At 49.3% G+C, this 20,071-nt stretch overlaps 1 protein-coding gene across 1 annotated transcript in view; it reads left to right on the forward strand.

The window, feature by feature from the left end:
* The first annotated feature begins 16,592 nt into the window (after positions 1 to 16,592).
* The window catches only part of NALF2 (NALCN channel auxiliary factor 2), a 29,178-nt gene continuing 25,699 nt past the window's right edge, over positions 16,593 to 20,071 (forward strand). Inside the window, exon 1 of the mRNA XM_004275788.2 lies at positions 16,593 to 18,437. Coding sequence (XP_004275836.1) covers positions 17,580 to 18,437 — 858 coding nt within the window. The 5' untranslated portion in view covers positions 16,593 to 17,579. The remainder of the gene's footprint in view (positions 18,438 to 20,071) is intronic.

Here is a 20,071-nt window from a genome sequence, read left to right on the forward strand (position 1 = left end):
AACAACAATAAAAACAAGCCCCCAAGGGACCAGGGGAATCAGTATCCAGGGTTGCTACAATATATTATCTAAAATATTCAGTTTTCAAAAAAATTACAAGATGTGCAAACAACAGGAAAGTGTGACCCATAAACAGGAAATAAAGTAGGCAATATGAACTGCCTGTAGAGAAGCACAGATGTCAGACTTAGTAGACAGATTTTAAAACAGCTATGATAGATATGTTCAAAGAACTAAAGGAAACTAAGATTTAAAAAGTAAAGTAAGCTATGATGGCAATGTCTCATCAAATAGAAAATATCAATAAAGAGATAGGAATTATTTTTTAAGAGAACCAAATGGAAATCCTGGAGCTAAAAATATAATAACTGGAACTTTAAAATTCACTAGAGGGGTTTAAGAGTAATTAGAGCTGGTAGAAAAAATCTGTGAACTTGAAGATAAATCATTAGAGATTATACAATCTGAAAAACAGAGAGAAAAAAGGAAGAAGAAAAAATTAACAGAGCCTCAGAGAAGTGTGAGACATCATTAAATACAGCAACATACAGGTAATGGGAGTACCAGAAGGAAAGGACAGAGAGAAAAGCGCAGAAAAATACTCAAAGAGGTAATGACTGAAAAATTCCCAAATTTGATGAAAAACATTAACTCACACACTGAAAAGCTTGATAAACTCCAAGTACAATAAAGACAAAGAGAGCCACACCCAGATACATCATAGTCAAAATGTTGAATGACAAAGACAAGGAGAAAATCTTGAAAGCAGCAAGAGAAAAACATATCATCACATGCTAGGGGCCCTAATAAGATTAGCCGCTAACTTCTAATCAACAACAATGAAGACTATAAGGCAGTGGGGATGACATATTCAAAGTGCTGAAAGAAATAAAAATTATCAACCAAGAAACATATATGGCAAAACTATTTTTCAAAAATGAAGGAAATATTAAGACATTCCCAGTTTGGCAGTTACTCTAAATGTAAACATGGGGTAACCATATGAAACAAGAAAAATGAAAACATGTCCACACAAAGACTTGTACATGCATATTCATAGCAGCATTATTCATGTTAGCCAAAGGGTGGGAACAAACCCAATGTCCATCAGTTGAAGAAAGGATGAACAAAATGTTGTATATCCATACAATGAAATATTATTTGGCCATAAAAAGAAATGAAGTACTTACTGATACATGCTAAACATGAATGAGCCTTGAAAACATTATGCTAAGTGAAAGATGTCAGTCACAATAAAAACATATTATTCCATTTGTATGAAATGTTCATAATAGGCAAATCTACAGAGGTACAGAATAGATTAATGGTTGTTTAGGGCTGGGGGCAGGGGTGGGGGGAGCTGAAGGGTGATGGCAAAGGGGTTTGGAGTTTCTTTTTGGATTAATGAAAATGTCCTAATATCGATGTGGTGATGGTTGCATGACTGTGAATATACTAAAAACCAGTGAACACTTCTATGGGTAAACTGTATAGTATGTGAATTATAGCTCAATAAAGCTGTTACCAAAAAAAGGGGGGGCGTAAAGTATCAATATCTGATACACACAACGTGTAGAATATAAAAACATTATATGATCAAAATAAGTAGAATCCTAAAAAGTGTATACTGTGTTATTCCATTATATGAAATTCTAGAATACTAACAAAATATATCCATGGTTGCCTATGGGGGCCAAGGATTAACTGAAAGTGCAAATGAGAGAACTTTCAAGTGTGATAAAAATGTTTTATATTTTGATTTAAAGTGGTAAAAATACAATGTACACATTCATAAAAACTCACTGAGTTATAACATTTGAGATATGTGCATTTCACTGTATGCAAATTTTATTTCAATTACAAGAGAGAATATAGGAGACAAGAGAAAGGAAGAGAGGAGGGAGAGAAAGGAAGAGGGGAGGGAGCAGACATGGAAGCTATTTATAAAGTAGAATCTATAAATTTGGCATTTAGTAGGATATAAAGAGTAAGGAAGAGGAAGGGATCTAAAATAACAAAAGGTGGCAGAGTGATATTCTATAAGAATCCTGGCTTAAAAGCCAGATAGTCCTCCACGACCTGTCTGTGAGACTCTGGCAATCTCATCTCTCTGAGCCTTGGTTTATGCATCTGTAGAAAAGAATTATGATCCCTCTTTCACAAGGTTTTTATGAGGATTAATGAACTAATACATATAAAGCATCTAGAGGTCTTTATTATTATGACTTCAGATTTCTAACTTTGCCCCTAGATAGGTCAAGCTCTGCCTCTGGGATGGGGTAGGGGTCTTGGATACAGGAAGGATTTATATAAGGAATACCTGAAGGAAGGAGCCAGAAGTGAAAATGAGCAGCGGTTTCCCAGCATGCTGAGGGATGGCCTTAGAGCCCAGGATGAAAGTTGCTAGATCTATTTCTAGGAGCCCTCTCCCCACCTAATTCTTAACCTGGGAGGTGGGATGCCACTGGTATCCTTACTCTGCCAGCTCATAATCAGAGAGGCATAAACCCTCCAAACTTGTCTGGGTGGTCAGGCTTGGCCTTGAACTCATTTTCTGGCTCAGTAGGTAGAGTAGTACTCTCTCTGAGAGCAATGGGACGTTTCCCTGAGGTCCACAGAGAAGCCTACATCTTTTGCATCAGATCAAGAGCCTGCTTCCTCTTCCATCCACGCCCTAATGTCCAAAGGTGTGCAGAGCCCAGAGGGTGAAAGGTGGGCCAGCTGGGCTCTGGGCCATGTCTGCCCTGCCAGAGCTACCTGGCAAAGAACGATAGAAGCTAAGTCATGGCTCCTGAGTTAACTTCAAGGCATACTTGGGAAGGCTCATGCTCTTAGACTTTGAGATGGGTGCTCAGGGATCTTAGGGGCCTTCAGGCTGGTGACTTTGAGACTGAGCATGCTCTGAGAGAAAGTATCCCATTCCCAGTGTCTTGAACACCTTCTTTCTCCATTCACTCCCCACATCCTTAAAAGAGCCCTGATGTGGGGGGGGGTGTCCTGGATACAGGCCAAAGTGGGCAGCAGCCCCTCTCAGTGATGGCCTGAATCTTACCAGTCTCAGGACTTGACCAAGTTGTGTCTTTCCCCTGTCCCAAGAGAGAGCTATGTTCATGGCAGCACTGCAGAGAGGGTCGAGGTAGCTATAAGGGGCTGGGGAAAGTGGCCAGTAATTTGGAGGTCTGACAGCCTTTTTTCACAAGTCACCTCAGGTGAGAAAAAGTAACCTCAGTTACCATGGGGGGGTGGGCAGCAGAGGCTAATTTACAGAACCCTTAGCCTAGACTCAGAACTCCTGGGTTAGAATCTGTTTGCTCCTGTGCACAGAGTCATGCTGGGTCAGCTCAATCCGAGGCAGCTCAGTCCTAGGCAGCATCACCTCCCTGAAGCCCAAATCATATGAAACCCAATGTAGAGGGTGGAGGCGGTCCAAAGAGCAGCCAGAGAAGTCAGAGAAGATGAAAGGCTCCAGAACACTAGAACAGGCTTGGGGACCCAAAATACCACAGTAGAGAAGTTCATAGCATAGTAAAGGAGGAAGACAGTTCTTCGCATATAATTTAGTTCAGTCCTTACTATGTCTGTGCACAGAAATCTTTCCCTCCCTAACTGACTCTCACATAGAAACATTATCCCACTTTTGATATTCTAGCCTGAGCTGTGCCAGCCTAGAAGAACTCCTGCTCAGAACAGCTGTCTCAACTTCACCCCCAGATCACTGTAGCAATGGCTTTTCTCCATGTCTACCACGTTGGTTTCTCTGGCTTGGAAAAGCCACCTTTTTACTTTTATGGTCCATAAATTTAAGGTACCCAGATATTATATGAAGGCAATTTAGGGACTCTGAGAAGAGTTTCACCCTCCCCTTGGGTACACCAAAAAGGTGAATCATCAGTGATTTCTTGGGGAAGAGGGTGAGTCTTAATTAGTTACTAAACTCAGAAGACATTGGTCATCCACATCCCACAAATGAGCTGAAAGCCAGAAGCACTCCTTGAAAAATAGGTCCTTATTGGAATAGTCTAGAGCTGAGCTCAGACTTCAGAACAGGAAGAGAGAGACTGATAACTGACATATCAGAGCCTCAAAGGGCATCCACTCAAGAGGCCACATAGCTGATACAACAAACAGGCCCAGATGTGAGTTTAGATCAACCTTTGAAAGCGCTGAGCTTCCCTGAGGGATACCTTGCAGAAGCCTCACCTGCTTTTCCTCCTAAGCTCCCAGACCATGTGTGAAGTTCACACCAACTCCAAGAGATCCACTGGCTTCCTTCCTGAAGACCTAGGGATTCAGCCTCCTTTCCTTTCCTCTGTAAAGCTGCCATTGGCACGCATCCTTTTAGGTGCGGCACAACTCTCCTTTGGGCTGGCTAAAGGGTGAGATAAAGTCATCCTGGCACTCCCTCCAAAATAAATCCAAAGAAAACCCTCAGGTAGAGAGCTCTGTCGACTACCACCAAGGCAAAACAGAAGTAACAAAAGCAACACGTTGCACGTACTAGGTTTGGTGAATTGTTACAGTGGAATGAACATAAAATGGCAAAGCTTCCATCTTCCAAAGTTCCCAGATTGAGGAGATTGAGAATGAAGATGTTGGCTCTATCTCCTGACTCCTTTCTGAGATAGCCACTAGAAGGTCTGTGGGGCTTTCTCCCTCTGCATTCATTATCCTGAGGGTGGGAATCACTTCCCCCTAACACTCCCTCACACACATTTGTCCCACTCATACCTGAGCAGCAAGGGCACAGAGACTCCCTTTCTCTGGATCTCGGAGGATGTTTGTCCTGAGGGGCATGAAGACAAGCACCCAGCCCACAAGTCTCTGCTATACACAGAAATTGTTCCCTCTGAGAATTTCTTGTTAGCTGAGAACCAGACTTAATAACCTGCTAGGGAATGTGTCTCAAGCAACAGAATAAAGACACCATGAGAGACGAAAAGGGAACGCCTACCTTGTCCTACAAGGAACAGTTCAGGGTGGACTAATACATACTAAGGGCCATGTAGCAGACACTTTAGAGCCATCATGACATTTTATCTACACAACAACCTTATGAAGTAGCTATTTTTCCCATTTTGCTGATAGGGAAACTGATAGGCTCTGATGGCTTGTGCTGGGCTGGGAGGCAAAACCAGGCCTGCCTGACTCCAGTGTCTGTACTGTTTTTACTACCAAAGTGCTGCTTCCCAAAGAGGGTGCGAGCCATAGACTAGAGACCACAAGGCCAGCTGAAAGAGGCAACTTTTAGATCACTGTACCATGCCCCAAAACTAAGGAGGAGAATCACAGACCCTCCAGGGGACAGGACAGCTACAGAGCCAAAGTGCAGCATATGCCAGGGTGTGGGCCCCTAGCCAGAAGCGGTACAGGAGCAGGTTGTGGGAGGGACTGAGGGAGAAGCCCAAGTCTAGGAAACCCAGGTCTTCCTTCCATCAGAGTTCCAGATCACGGATGGACCAGCATCCAGGGTAACTTGGACTCTACTGCTCAGCCCAGTTCCGCTGCTTTACGACCTCCACTCAGTTCCCTTCTATATTCAGCTCTGCCGGTGGCAGAAGGTGAGGCAGACAGTAACTTGGTATTGAGTTGTGGAGGATGGAGGCCCTTCCTTGCCCCCTGGTCCTGCCTTTCATCACCTTCACTAGGCAGCTCCCTATGGCTTGATGAGGCAGGAAGCTGCAAAGAGGGGCTTTCTGGCCTTCACAAGCAATCTACACCAGATCCCAGACCAGGAGCCTTTTGACCAAGGCCTTGCCCAGCCTAGGGGGCTGGCTCCAGAGAGGATCTAAAGAGCAGTGCTGGACAGACCCCATCTGCCCAATGCCAACTGGAAAATCTACTTCTGTCTCTATAGATAGGTCTCTTGTCGACCCATGAGAAACTACCCAGTGAATAAAGAAACCACTTCCCTCATTATGGGACACCCATTGCACTGAAAAGAGAATCTCCATGGGGAAGAGGCTGTGGTTGCCTCCCAATGCTGGTCTATTACATCTCCCCTTTCTCCTTAGGGCCCTAGGTCTCACTTTGACCTTACTTACCACTGTCAATCCTTTAGCAAAACAGAACATGGAGTCTCTCAGACTGGAGCAAAGAAGACCTTGGGAAGGAGGGTATGCAGGAGGGAAGTTCTCACTCCCAGGACCCTTATAGTGGGCCCCATGGTAGGGCTCTGCCTCTTTCTCATTGACTCTACTGCCACATATCCAGCTCCAGGCATGTGACACTCTCTTTTTAACACTCTGGCCTGTGAGGGCAACGAAGCCAATCTTTGGTTTTTCCTGAGCATGGCAGAGGCAGCAGGAAGCATTTGCACAAAGAGCTTCCTGAAGCACTCTGGGGGAAGCATGGGGCAATGACAGAAACCCAAACAGCTCAGCTTCCACAGCAACATCTCTGAGCCAACCATGGCTAACCCTTCTCTGGGACTGACACACTGTCTGTACTACATCCAGGCTCCAAAGGGTCAGAGGCCTGGCCCCTTCCCTCTCTGTCCCTGGCCTGTGTTCACAGGGTGGTCACCTCTCACCTGCAATTTCAGTGAGGAAGTATTTGAGGGCTAGGTTCCCTCCCAGCCAATATTACAGAAACCTGATTCCCAGATGTCCTAGAGACCTCCTCCTCAGCCCTGGTTCCCTCTCTGACAAATATACTTCTTTCTCAGGTGATCCTCAAGATTATGATTGATACCATTTATTAACCCACAGTTAAGGTGAGAGCCAGTCCCCTACACTGAGAGGCATGGCTTTGACCCCTACAGTCTAACAACAGCTCAACCTTACAAGGCCCTTAACATCCGAATAACAAGAGTAGCCCACATACAGTATAACAGATGGCACCTCAATTCTCTGTACTGTGAAATGTGGGGACTTATATCCAGCCCAAAACAATAACCTTTATTAAGAACTCTGGATATAGCTGGGGCAGTGTACTTCCATTCTTACTATGAGAAGCAAGAGGAAATAGCTTTAAATTTAAACAGGAAAGTTGAAAATTGGAAGCAAGGTTGCCAGCGAATGACAGAACTGGGAGAGACTTGGAAGTTAAAGAATCTCTAACCACCGCCCATAGCAATCCTCAATGTAGAAAAAATGCTGGTCCTCCCAAATATGGACTAGAAGAGAACTTCTTTGGAGAGGGAAGGAAATGAATGTGGTGTCAATGGGGCTAGGATCCTAAAGTGGTTTCTTCCATGTCTTTCCATTTTTCTATCCCAGAGGGTGTCTGAATCCTCTTTGTTCAAGCTACCCTTTCTGTGTACCAAACCCTAGAATCATAAAACCTTGGATGGCAAAAAGTTCTTCTTATCGGTATTTAACTACAAGAAAGTCATTCAATTTCTGCTTAGATACCTTCACTGAGGAGAATTTAGTACCTCCGGAGGCAACTACGAGGGAAAGACCCTCTGTTTCTACATTGTGTGGTTCATGTTTGGTATTAAAACACAGTCATGCTAGCAGATCTGTTAGAGCAAAGCCACATCCCTATAATGGGGAGGGGATGGTTTCACTTGAAGTGTCTATTCATCCACTTGCTTACTCATTCATTCATTCATTCATTCATCCAACAAATACTGACCATCTATGTATTAAGCACTATACTTGCTGCTAGATAAACAGGGAGAAACAAAAACAGACATGGCTCCTGCTCTGATGAAGTTTGGAGTGTAGTGGTTGAGACAGTAATAAACCAAGGAATCACACAAATAAGGGTGAAGCCCAACTGAGATAAGTACTGTGAAGAAAGGAAGACATTTCTTTGAGAGATATAACAAAGGAACCTGACCTATCCTAGATGGACTGGTCTAGGAAACCTTCCTTGAGGAAGTAATGCTAGAGCTAAGATCTGAGTATTAAGTAGGATTAGCCAAGCAAAACAGATGGAGGTGGGAAGTGGAGAGAGTGTTCCAGTAAGTGGAAAAAGCATGTGCAAAGGCCCTGTGGCCAACAATGAATGGTATATTTGGAACTAAAAGAAGGCCAGCATGGCTGGAGCATAGAGCATGAGGGAGAAAGTGATGTGAGCTGAGGCTAGAGATGTAAGTTTGACAAGATCTTACAGGATCTCATAGGCCATATTAATAGTTCTTTATTCTTTTAGGAGTCATAGGAAATTATTGGAGGATTGTTATACAAGATGATAACACAAGCAGATTTAACTTTTGAAAACATCACTCTGGGTTGGAGAGAAGGCAGCATGGATATGTGGAGAACAGTCTACTGTAATAGATAAAATGAGAGATGACAGCAAAGTAGACAAGGGTGGTGGCTGGCAGTGTCATTGGAAAGATGTGGATGGACTAAGAAACTTTTAAGAGGTAAAACAGAACTTAGTGATGGATTGGATATGAGGGAGAGGGATTGCTGAGAATAACTCCTAGGTTTCTGAATTGCATAACTGGGTAGTTGGAGATTCCATTCACTGAAAAAAAGGGGACACTGGTAAAGAACCAGATCTCAAGGAGGAGATCCTAGGTTTGGTCTTGGGTGTATTGAACTTGAGTTGTGTTTCAGTCATCTCAGTAGAGATATAAATATGGGATACATAACATGATCATAGACAAGATTTCCTAGTGAAAGAGTATAAGGGGAGAATATAATGCAGATTTGAGGAACTCCAACATTGAAAAGCCAGTTAGAGAAAAATGAGCCCCCAAAGGAAACCAATAAGGCATTCTCAGAGAGGTAGGAGAAGAACAAAGAGGCTAATGGAAGAAAGTGTCTCAATAAAGAGGAAGCAGTCAATAATGTCAAATACCACTGAGAGGCCAAGTAAGATAATGGTTGAAAGAATTCTTTGAATTTAATGGCATGAAGGTCATTGGTGACCTGAGTGAAAGCACTTTCAGGGTAGTGATGGGGAGGAAGCATGTTTGGAGTAGACTGAGGAGTTAATGCAGACAACTCTTTTGAGTTTATTCTGGCAGGGGATAAGAATGACTGATAATTGCATGAGGGTGTGGAGTTGAGGGTGACATTATTTTTAAGATGGTAGAGACTGTTTTACCTGCTACTGATAAGGGTGCAGTTGAGAGAAAGAGGTTGAATACATAGGAGAGAAAAGGTATTGTTAATAGTGTGAGAAGGAGGGAGGGGATAGGCTAAAAACACCAGTGGAAGGAATGGCCCTCTGAGAAAAAGAGACACCTCCCCCACCATTACAGGAGGAAAGTCCTACAGAGGATGTTGATGAGGTAATGTGGGAAGTAGAGGCCCTGCCTGATGCTTCAATCTTTTGATAAAGTAAATGATGAGGTTATCTCTCATAGTCATCTGCTATGGGAGAGACAGAGAGGAGACACGGGGGTTGGAGGTTTAAGAAAAGAGTGGAGAAGATTTGAAATTGTCATTCTGGAGAGTGAGAGATACTAAAACAATTTAGTACCTAGTAGGATTATGAAACAGTATTGAGGGCTCAGTTGAGATTGCTGATTTATAGTGGAGCAGATCCAGTTTGTGACAATGGAGGTAGATGGCTCAGGTGGAGTGAAAGAGATGAGGATGTTTAGGAAGCAGGAGGTCCAAGTAATGGCTGAATCGTTGACATGGACACTGAAGTCTCTTAGGATGATGGCAGGACTTGCAGTGGGGAGAATGAAAGCCAGTGAGACAGAAACCAAAGTCTTCATTGAGAAAGAGCATGTATTCATTTCCTAGAGCTGCTCTAACAAAATGTTTATAAATGTTTAGATGCCTTTAGTCATGTTTGCCCCCCATTTGGATCCCCAGTTTTCCTATATTATAACCCTATGTCAGTTAGGTGTGCTTTGGGCTGCAAATAATAGACAACTCTACAACCACAGCTTAAACAGATAGATGTTTCTTTGTCTTATGCAACAAAAGTTCCCTGAGTACGTGGTCCAGGGATGGAAGAGCAGTTCAACAAAGAGCATCTACCACAAAATGGTTTGCTTAAAACAACAGAAATTTATTCTCTAATAGTTCTGGAGGCCAGCAGTGCTAAATCAAGGTGTTAGAAGAGTTGATTCCTTCTAGGGGCCCTAAGGGGGATCTATCCTATGCACCTCTTCTAGTTTCTGGTGATTGTCAACAATCCTTGGCATCCTTTGACTTGCGCTGTAGACCCATCACTCCACTATCTGCCTCTGTCACCACATGGCCGTCCGTCTTCCCTCTTTGCCTGCCTCTGTGTCCAAATTTCCCTTGTCTTATCAGGACACCAGTCAGGGACCCACCCTAATCCAGTATGACCTTCTCTTAACTTTATTACATTTACAAAGGTCCTATTTCCAAATAAGGTCACCTTCACAGGTAATGGGAGTTAGGACTTCAACTCACTATGCAGGATATGACCAGGAGGTCTGTACGTGACAGCAATGAACAGGATTGAGTGATATATCAACATGATGTGAGTCTCAAAAGAGCTGTAGTTTTTGCAAGAGGGAGGAAAACAAATGGTCTAGAAGTAGTAGTGGGGAGCAAGGAAGACACCTACCCTACCTCCTGACCCTAAAATACTGGACAAGACAACAAGCAGCCTTCACATAGAAGGCAGCAGGGGAAACAGAGCCCTCTGGGTAGAACTAGGTTTCTGTTAGGTAAAAGAAGTTGAGAATGCTGATTAGGGAGCAGCTGGTCAAGAGGGTTCTGGTGGAAGACTCGGGAAGGTGGAGAAAAACTGGAGGGATGGATTGGATAGTAGTACTATCACTACTCTGATAGTAATGTGAAAATCAGTGGGAGGGTGGAAGTGAGGCTTACACTGTGGGAGTGAACTGATGACTTTGGGAAATGTGGGTCAGGGTGAATTTAGTCCTAGTATCTTTGAGGAGTTATCAGACTCTGGGCCTGGTGGCCAGAAAACCAGCTCTCTTGGCCTGGGTTGGTAGCAGCCACAAGAGCTGCAGGCCCTAGGGTAGTGGTGACCCCAGAGGTGGCTGACCATCTCTACCTTTTCAGCCTAGAGTGGAAGAGTCTAGGGTGAGGTCACTCTGTCAATTACCTAGGATTGAGGTTGGATTCCTCACACTAGAAATTGGAAGAGAGGGAAAGCCCAAGGTGGGCTAAGATGTGGACATTTACTTCTCTTGGTTTGGACTGAGAAGGTATCAAAGTATCTAAGAGGAATCCCCTGAGTTAGAGGTCTTAAACTGGGGCCCTATATCTCTCTGCCCCATCTGTGCCAACTTACTCACCACAGCTGAACAATCAAGCAAGCTGCAAATGCTCTCTGGTGTTCAAATCTAGGCAATTACCCAGAATCGCCAACCCTCTTCCAAGAGGAAGTAAGGTGAGCATGAACACCTGTGTTCAAATTCAGCCACTTGCTGTGTGACCTTAGGCAAGTGACTTAACCTGTCTGTCTTCATCTGGAAAAATGGAGACAATAACAGTTCCTATCTCATTGTCTTAGAGGATTAAGTGACTTAATACATTTAAACGCTTAGGACAGTACCTGGTACATACCAAGCACTATATAAATGTTTGTTTTTATTGTTATTGATTCTCTCTCCCACTTAATCACTTGATACTACCCTGCTTGCTGTACTATCCCTGGCTCTGAACCCTAACTTGAATAATTACTTCTGACCGTTCCTTCTCTAGGCCTGTTTACCTCTAGACCAAATAAGCCCAGGTCTTTCAAGTGTTCCTCACATGATGTAGCTGCTGATGCACCAGCCTAGTGACTCACCTTCGGACACGTTGCACTTTGTCATTGTATCCTTATTTAAATGGGATGTCCAGGATGGAGCACAGTGCTCCAGGTGGGATGTGACAAGTGTAGAGAAGGGCAGAACCATCTTTTCTCTTGTTCTGGTTCTATACTTCTATTAATGCAGCCTAAAATCGAATTACCTCTTTTGGCAGCATCATCACTCTGTTGGCTCACATTGACTTTACAATCAAATCAAGGTCTTTTTCACATGTGCTGTTGTTAAACCAGGCAGGTCTCTTCTATCCCGTGCTAGTGGAACAAACAAGCTGTAGTTGCTGTGAGGAAGTCAAGTCCAGCAGTCAAAGCCCAGTATCTGCAGGAAATGTAGTCCAGGCAACCAGCTGGTGGTTGGGGTTCATGGCAGATGCTTCCAGTTGCCTGCTTAGTAAGGATTTCTCTTTCTTGCTCACTTACAGAATCCCAACTTTGCTCGGAGCAGCAATGTGCCAGCTAAAAGTATTGGATTTCCCAGCTTCCTCTGTAGCTAGGAGTGTCCATATGACACAGTTCTAGTCAAAGAGATGCAGGTAGATATCACTGGGGAAAGTGTTCCATTCTGACTAAAAAAGCAAAGCCTCTCTAGAAGGTCCATTGTCCTTAGCCATCTTGCCCTGTGGCTGTTTCCCCTTCTTTCTGTCTATAATACAGACAGGAGGCCCAGAGCTGCAGCAACCATCTTGTGAACATGAGGCAAAAAGCAAATAGATGAAAGCTGAGCCTAAGGATGGTGGAGATGATAAGCCAGGGTCTTGATGGCATTGTTGAACTGCTCTTCCATCCCTGGACCACGTACTCAGGGAACTTTTGTTGCATAAGACAAAGAAACATCTATCTGTTTAAGCTGTGGTTGTAGAGTTGTCTATTATTTGCAGCCCAAAGCACACCTAACTGACATAGGGTTATAATATAGGAAAACCGGGGATCCAAATGGAGGACAAACATGACTAGAGGCATCTAAACATTTATAAATACAAGTGGGCAGCAGGATCAGAGGAGTCCATCAGTAAGACATCAGGCCTCAGCCACTGGGTCGGGGCTTGGGCTCAGGACTCTCTCCCTAGATGGTGTACTAAAAGAGCATGACTGGGCCTAGGCCTTGACAGGCGACTGGTGGTCAGGCCGGGTCTCTGACTGGAGGACTCAGACACAGAACATGAGACAAGGCCAGGGATCAGAACTGAACAAGGAGACTGCCTCAGTGGAAACCTGAGATCAGACTCAGACCTGTGGCAAAGGGACTACTTGATCCTGAGTTCTAGCGTGCAGGGTGGGATGACTTCAACCCTTCCCGCCTTAGGACAGGTATAGCCTGCAGGTGGGAGGAAAATTACTCCAACTATGGAGGGAGGAAAGGGACAGAGGGTGGGATCAGGCAAAACCTGACAAGCTTCAGCTCAAGCTGTGCTTTAGCCGTCCTGACACTCTTCCTACGGGTATGTAAATTCACCCTTAATTACGGGCTCTCATTTCCATCTTTTGCCCATGACCTTTTAAGATCTGAGCTTAACAGAAGGCTCCCTGTGTCACCACATTGGTCTCTTTAAATGGATCCCACTTTTACTTCTGCCTAATTGTCAGAATTTCACTGTGGAAAAACCCTTTCCCTCCCTCTACTCCAACTTGCCTTCCCCACTGCCTGGTTTGAGAGCATTCTCTCACTCTTCTTGGGCAGTCTGGGTCCCCTCAGAAGTGACCCACCTTTACCCTCTGGCTTTAGCCCCTGCTGACCTGGGAGCAGGTAGAGAGAAAGGGCTGGGAAGAAGGCTGGTCAGGGCCCACCAGCTCTGGGGAGAAGCAGCCCCCTCCCCACCTGGCTATTCTGTTCCAGGGGCCCAATTAGAGGCCAGTGCCTTCCCTTCCCCCATCCCAATTTCTTGTGTCATCTAGAGCGGGAGAAGGAGAACTTCCTCTGACCCCTGGTGTGCTACCACTTCTCCTTTGTGCACAGTGGGTACTGTGTGGGTAAGTTATTGTTATATTGTGCTCCTGTGATAAATGGACCTTTGTGAGACACTTTTTCACCCTGTCTGTGCTGGGGAGAAGGGAGGGAGTCTTGCCTGAGTGACTTCTCACAGAAAGCTCCAGAGGTGCTCAGAGCTGATAGCCTAGGCCTGGCAGGCTGCTCTTTCATTGGCACTCAAGGGTGTCAATCATTGTGGTCCTGCCAATCAGCTGTGAACTAGGTATCTGTAGGTGATTAGCATTCTTTGTTAAACAGAACACTGAACCCTCCAAGGACTAAACAAAGAATGGCTCTGGAAAGACGGTTCCTAGGTGCACAGGGGCAGTCGTGCCCATGTCACTAATTTGAACCCTTTAGTTTCATCCTCCTTCTTCAGGCCCTGTCTCTACTTGATTCCTTACATCTAGGCCCGTCCTAGGTTCTTTCAGTTCTACCCCTGTTATTTCCCTCCCATGTGCATTTCTTCTCTCCTCCCCTGCTGCTGCTGGCCTTGTTCAGCCCTCAACAACTCTTACCTGGACTACTAACCAGTCTCCTAACCCGTTTCCCTGCCTGGAGTCCCCCGGACCCACCCCCTGCCCCACCCAACACAATCTCTATCCCTGAAGCCAAATCAATCTTCTAAAAATACAAATCTGATTGTGTCACCTCCTGCTGAAAACCTTTCAACCTCTCCCATGGCTCTTAGTACCCTTGGGATAAAGTCCAAACTACTTAGCATGGCACCCGGGGCCCTTCATGACTTGGCTCCTGCCAAATCGTCAGCCTCATTTTTGGCAGTGCTCCCATTTCACACGTAGTCACAATGAACTACTTCGCAGGTTTCTGAGCATGCCATTCTTGGCTTTGCTCCTGGGACTTTACACATGACATTCCCTCTGCCTGGGACATCCTTCACACACCACCTTCTCTCCCATCTGTCTAACCAATTCTTACTCATTCCTTAAGATTTCGACTAAACTCCCGCAGCCCAAGATATGTATTTCACTCATGTCTATATCTCTGATGCCTAGTACAGTGTCTGGAACATAACAGGTCCTCAGTAGATGTTTGCTAAATAAATGAATGAATGAATGCCCCCAACTCAGTTGGCTATGTGCAAAATCATCTCTGAGGGACGCTGGCAGAGTTGATCAGTCCCTCTCTCTATGGAGGGAGACCTCTCCTCCCTTGCATATCATCCTTACTATACTGGGTTACAATTCCTTCTCTAAAATATCTGCCTCCCTAATTCAATTGTGAGCATCTGAAGGGCAGCGCCATGTCTGATCCACCTCAGGCTCCTACCTAGTCCCCAGCGTAGTGCTTGGAATATAATGAATAAGCCTCCCAAATGCCTGACAGTTTTGTCCCTTGTCTCAAATCCCTCTACTCTTCCCCACAAATTCTCACCACCAATACAGCCAAACTGTCACACTCGTGACTTTGCAACCATACAAAGCTCCTCCTCATCCCTGAAACTTTTCACCTGCATTCCTATTACCTGAAATGCCCTTCCCACCCACCCACCCACTCAAATTCTGCTACTTCTTTAGGAACCAGCTCAAATTCTCCTTCTTCCAGACAGCTTTCGTGCATCCACCCCAGCCCACCTCTGAGTAATGCTAACAATGCCCACCCATCTCATACAGCCCTGGGCATCCCCTCGTGTTACTCGGGGGAAAACCGAGACTCAGAGAGAGAAAGGACTCTCTCAAGGGCACAAAGGATGTGCAGTGGTAGAACTATTACCTGAACCCAAGTCTCCAGTCCACGAGTTCTCCCAGTAGCCAACATATGTGCCTCATCTGTATATTCCTCATAAAGACTACAATTTCCTAGAAGGCAGGACTATCTTCCACCCATTCATCTTCCCAGGGCTTGACTGGAGTGTGGGAAGCTCTAGAGCCAGACTACCTGCGTTTCTCTCTTGGCCTCATTGGTTACTAGCTGTGTGACTTTAGGCAACCTAACCACCCTAAACCTCAGCTTCCTCATATGTAAATGAAGATAACAGCAGTGCCTACGTAATTAGACTGTTGTGAAGATTAAATGAAATAATGAATGTAAAGTGCCTAGAGCAGTATCTAGCACCTAGTAAGTGCTCAACAAAGGCTACTTTATTGTTGGTATTCTTAATATTAACAAAAATTAGAGGTGGGAGTTACTGGGGTGGGAGGGAACAAGAAAAGGAAACAAGCGATCGGATCAGTCTGAGATTTGGTGGAATCCAAACAAGGTTAGTGGTGCAGCAGGACGTTTGTACGTCTGAGTTCCTAGTGCCATGTGACTCTGTGAGGGCCCCAAGCACATGGTTCCATCCTGGCGGCGCAGCTTCCCTAACTCTCGCTCAGCTATTCTCAGCAGCCTGTAGGGGGAGCCAGGAAGCTAGGACGGGGGAGAGGCTGGTGGAAATCTTAGTAAGGGCAGAAACGACACCCCATCGCTACTACCCATCTTAGCCCACTGTCTTGCCCCCTCCAGGACTCTCTCTAAGCTCTGTCCTCTGCAGCAGCTAAGCCGGGAGCTGTCCTTCAGCACCAGGGGCCGCCTTGGCCTGGGGCAGGACAGTGAGGGCGACAGCGGAGTTAGGGACACTGGACTGGTCCGATCCGCAGCCGGCTCCAGCGTCGCCTAGTCACGGGGACGGGGGCGGCGACCCAGGGTGGCAGCGAGACGCTACGGAGGTGCCTCCTTCTGCCTCTAACAATCACCCTCAGAAGTCCCCTAGTCCTCAGGGGGAGCGACCGGCTGCTTCGGGGAGGGAGGCGGGCTCCCGGGTCACCAGGGGAGGGGGAGCGCCGGGCCTGGGACTCAGCGTGCGGCCAGTACACGCGGGGAGCGGGCGGATGAACGGAGGCGCTGAAGTGAATGGAGTTGGGGGTGGACTGGAAACATCCCCAAACAGCACAGGCTGCGGCCGGCTGGGGGGGGGTGGGGGGGGGAGTCCTGAGGCGCAGGCGCAGTCGGGGCCCCAGTCCCGCTCCCTCCTCCTCTTCGTGGCTCTTTCTCCGCCCCCAGTCCCCCCCAAACACACTCGCACACGGGCTCTCAAGGTGTTCTCTGCACAGCGGAAGATGGCGACAGACTGAGGGGGCATGGCCAGCGGGAGCCAAGGGGCCGTGCCGCTCGGCGGCCGCCACAGCGGTGCGAACGCGAGGCGGAAGCGAGAGGCGCACTAAGTAAAGCCCCGCGTCGGCGTCCGGCGCCTGTGGCGCCGCCGGGAGCCAGGTGGCCCGCCCGAGCCGGAACTCCGGGAGCGGCGGGCGCGGAGCCGGAGCGGAGCTGGCCCGGGACCGGCCCCGGCCAACGGCCAGGGCGCGAGCGAAGCCCGAAGGGCCGAACAGAGGGCCGGCTGGCGGGCCTAGGAGGGCGCGAGCGAGGCTGGGAGCGGCGCAGAGCGGGCGGTCGGCGGGCGGGCGGACGGGCGGGCGGGAGCTGAGCAGCGCGGCGCGGGGCGAGCGGAGCGGAGCGGAGCGCGGCGGCCGGGCCCGCACGGCGGCGCTGAGGGGCGCAGAGCTGCGCCGAGCCGAGACGGCCGGAGCGGAGTGCTAGCCGGGCGGCAGCCGGCGCGGAGTGAAGTGGCGCTGAGCCCGGGGCAGCTGAGCGGCCCGACACTATGAGGAGTGCGGCGCCGCCGCCGCAGCCGCCACCGCCCCAGTGCCCCGCACCGCCCCCCGCCGGGACGCCGGGCAGCGCCTAGCGGGCCGGGCGGCCGCGCCCGGGCGGCGAGCGAGGGAGCGCGGGAGGGGCGCGGGGACGGCGCGAGAGCGCCCCGCCACTCCGGCCTGAGCGGGGCCCCGGGCCGGCCGGCCTGCCTCGCCATGCAGCCCCCGAGGTAGAGCCTGGACGGCGCCGAGGAGCGCGGAGCGGCGCGCAGCCGGCTTGCCCGCCCGCCAGCCCGAGACGGCCGTCCGGCCTCGCGCCCGCCTTTTCCCTCCAGCCCGGACCCCCCTGAAATATGTTCAGGGGCGCTTGGATGTGGCCCGGGAAAGACGCCGCCGCGCTGACTATCTGCTGCTGCTGCTGCTGGGCTCCCAGGCCGAGCGACAAACCTTGCGCCGACTCCGAGCGGGCGCAGCGATGGCGACTGTCCCTGGCGTCCCTGCTCTTCTTCACCGTGCTGCTCGCTGACCATCTGTGGCTGTGCGCGGGGGCCCGGCCCCGGGCCAGGGAGCTGAGCAGCGCCATGCGGCCGCCCTGGGGGGCCGGCCGGGAGCTGCAGCCGGTGCCTCCTCGCGCGGTGCTGCCGCCGCCGCCGCAGCCGCCCGACCAGCCCAGCGCGCCCCCAGGCACCTGCGGCCCGCGATACAGCAACCTGACCAAAGCCGCCCCCGCCGCCGGTCCCGGGCCGGACTGCGGCGGCGTCCCAGAACCCACGGGGCTGGACGCAGCTTGCACCAAATTGCAATCTTTGCAGAGACTTTTCGAACCGACCACCCCAGCGCCCCCTCTACGGCCCCCCGACTCCCCTTCCCGTGCCCCGGCCGAGTTCCCCACCGCCAAAAAAAACTTGCTCAAAGGCCACTTTCGGAACTTCACTCTTTCCTTTTGCGACACCTACACGGTCTGGGACTTGCTGCTGGGCATGGACCGCCCCGACAGCCTGGACTGCAGCCTGGACACCCTGCTGGGGGACCTGCTGGCCCTGGTGGCTAGCCCGGGCTCCGGGGCCTGGGAGGTGTGTAGCAACTGTATCGAGGCGTACCAGCGGCTCGACCGACATGCTCAGGAAAAATATGACGAGTTCGACCTCGTGCTGCATAAATACTTACAGGCAGAAGAGTACTCAATCCGGTCCTGCACGAAAGGCTGTAAGGTAGGGACTGGCGTCCGCGGCCACAACGGCTGCCGCTTCGGCGGCGGGAGCCGTGGCCGTGGGACCGGGAGAAAAAAGGAGGTTTCCCCCTCTACCCACCTCACCTCCCCCCATCACCCCCACCGTTCTCAGTGGGGCACGGGTAGTGCTACCTTGGGACCCTCCCGGGAAGCAGGGCCTCAGGGATTCAAGTCAGGTAACCACCTGGCCAACTTCTATTGATTCTGGCTTTGGGCACCATCTGACTGGGGCTTTCTCGCGCCCCGCCCCCCGCATGAGGAGGGAGGGGTCCGGGGGCTCCCCCGGTTGGCAAAGGGATGGAAAGAGAGCTCTGGCTCCCCCAGCCCCCGTCCTCACCTAGCGGTGCCCCTTTCCTTTCTTTGGCTGGAATGGAAAGTCCTGGGACTGGCTGGTGCAGGGGGAAGGCCAGAGGTGGGGGAAGACTATTTGGCAACCTAACCCTGACCCTTTGGCCCCTGCCAGTGGGTGAGAGGAGGGGCACCTGGTTATGGGGCACAGCACACTGTTGACCTTATATGACCTGAGGTGGCTAGTCAGAGTCTAAGCAGGTGGAGCCCCAGGGTGCCTGTTTTCTCCCAAGGAGGGTACCTGCCAGCTCCTCTCCCCTGACAAGAGAAGGAGCTGGGAGCAGGGCACAGCAGCTTGTGGGAGGACTACTGGAGGCTGGTGCACTACAGAAGTTCCAGTGCTTTCCCAGTGCCCTGGGGTGGCAGTGGAGGGAAAGCTGGCTTACTGGCTGTTGGGGACGGGCATCCAGAGGAGAGGCGGGGCCCCTGCAGAATGGGCCTGCCTAGGGCAGAGCTGAGTGTTGAGAAACTTCTTGACCCTGAGCAGGGTCGTTCTGGACAGTGGGTGTATGGGGGCTGTAAACATTTGGGACGTGGTGCTACTGCTCTGTTTGTGCAGCCTGGCCAGGTGGCCTGCCTCTGAGAGGAAAGAGAACAGCAAGGTCAAAGGGTCAAGTGAAGAGGAGACCAGGTGGGGTGCTGGTCTCACCCATCCTCAAGCTGGGGGCTGAGAGCTGGAGAGGGAGACAGTTGTCTCATAGCCTAGCTTGTCTCCCTCCGAGGCTTTGGGGAGGGACAGAAAGTGCCCCTTTCCATCTGACGTGACCCCTGCGGACTTCTGCTCAGTTCCACGCTCTTGGTGGGCTCCTTAGGGATTTGGGCAGGGGGTTGGGGAGGAAACGGGTAGCTCCTTGCTCCTGACTTCACTTTCTCGTTCTCCTTTTTCCTGTTCTCGTAACCTAGCAGTCTCCCTCCCGCCTCCCTCAGCCTCAGCTGACTCACTGCCTCACTCACACTACCAAATGAGATATTCCACTTCTTAAAGGTGTACAGACAGATAGACATACACACACTGCCAAACAGCACCACCACCACCCCGGGCAAAGTCACACAGAGGTAGAGAGAGGTCGTCAACACCCACAAACGGTGCCACAGAAGCAGACAAGGTGTCATACATATGCACATCTCCCCAGGATGTCAGAGACACACAGGCAGTACTGTCACATGAAAAAGGACACATTTTGTCATATAGAGATAGAGACACACACCCTTGATGTCAGTGCGAGCAGAGGGACACGGGCCACTAGCAGACGGAATAAAGGATGT

This window comes from Orcinus orca, chromosome X (assembly GCF_937001465.1).
Source record: "Orcinus orca chromosome X, mOrcOrc1.1, whole genome shotgun sequence".
NCBI classification, from domain to species: Eukaryota; Metazoa; Chordata; class Mammalia; order Artiodactyla; family Delphinidae; genus Orcinus; species Orcinus orca.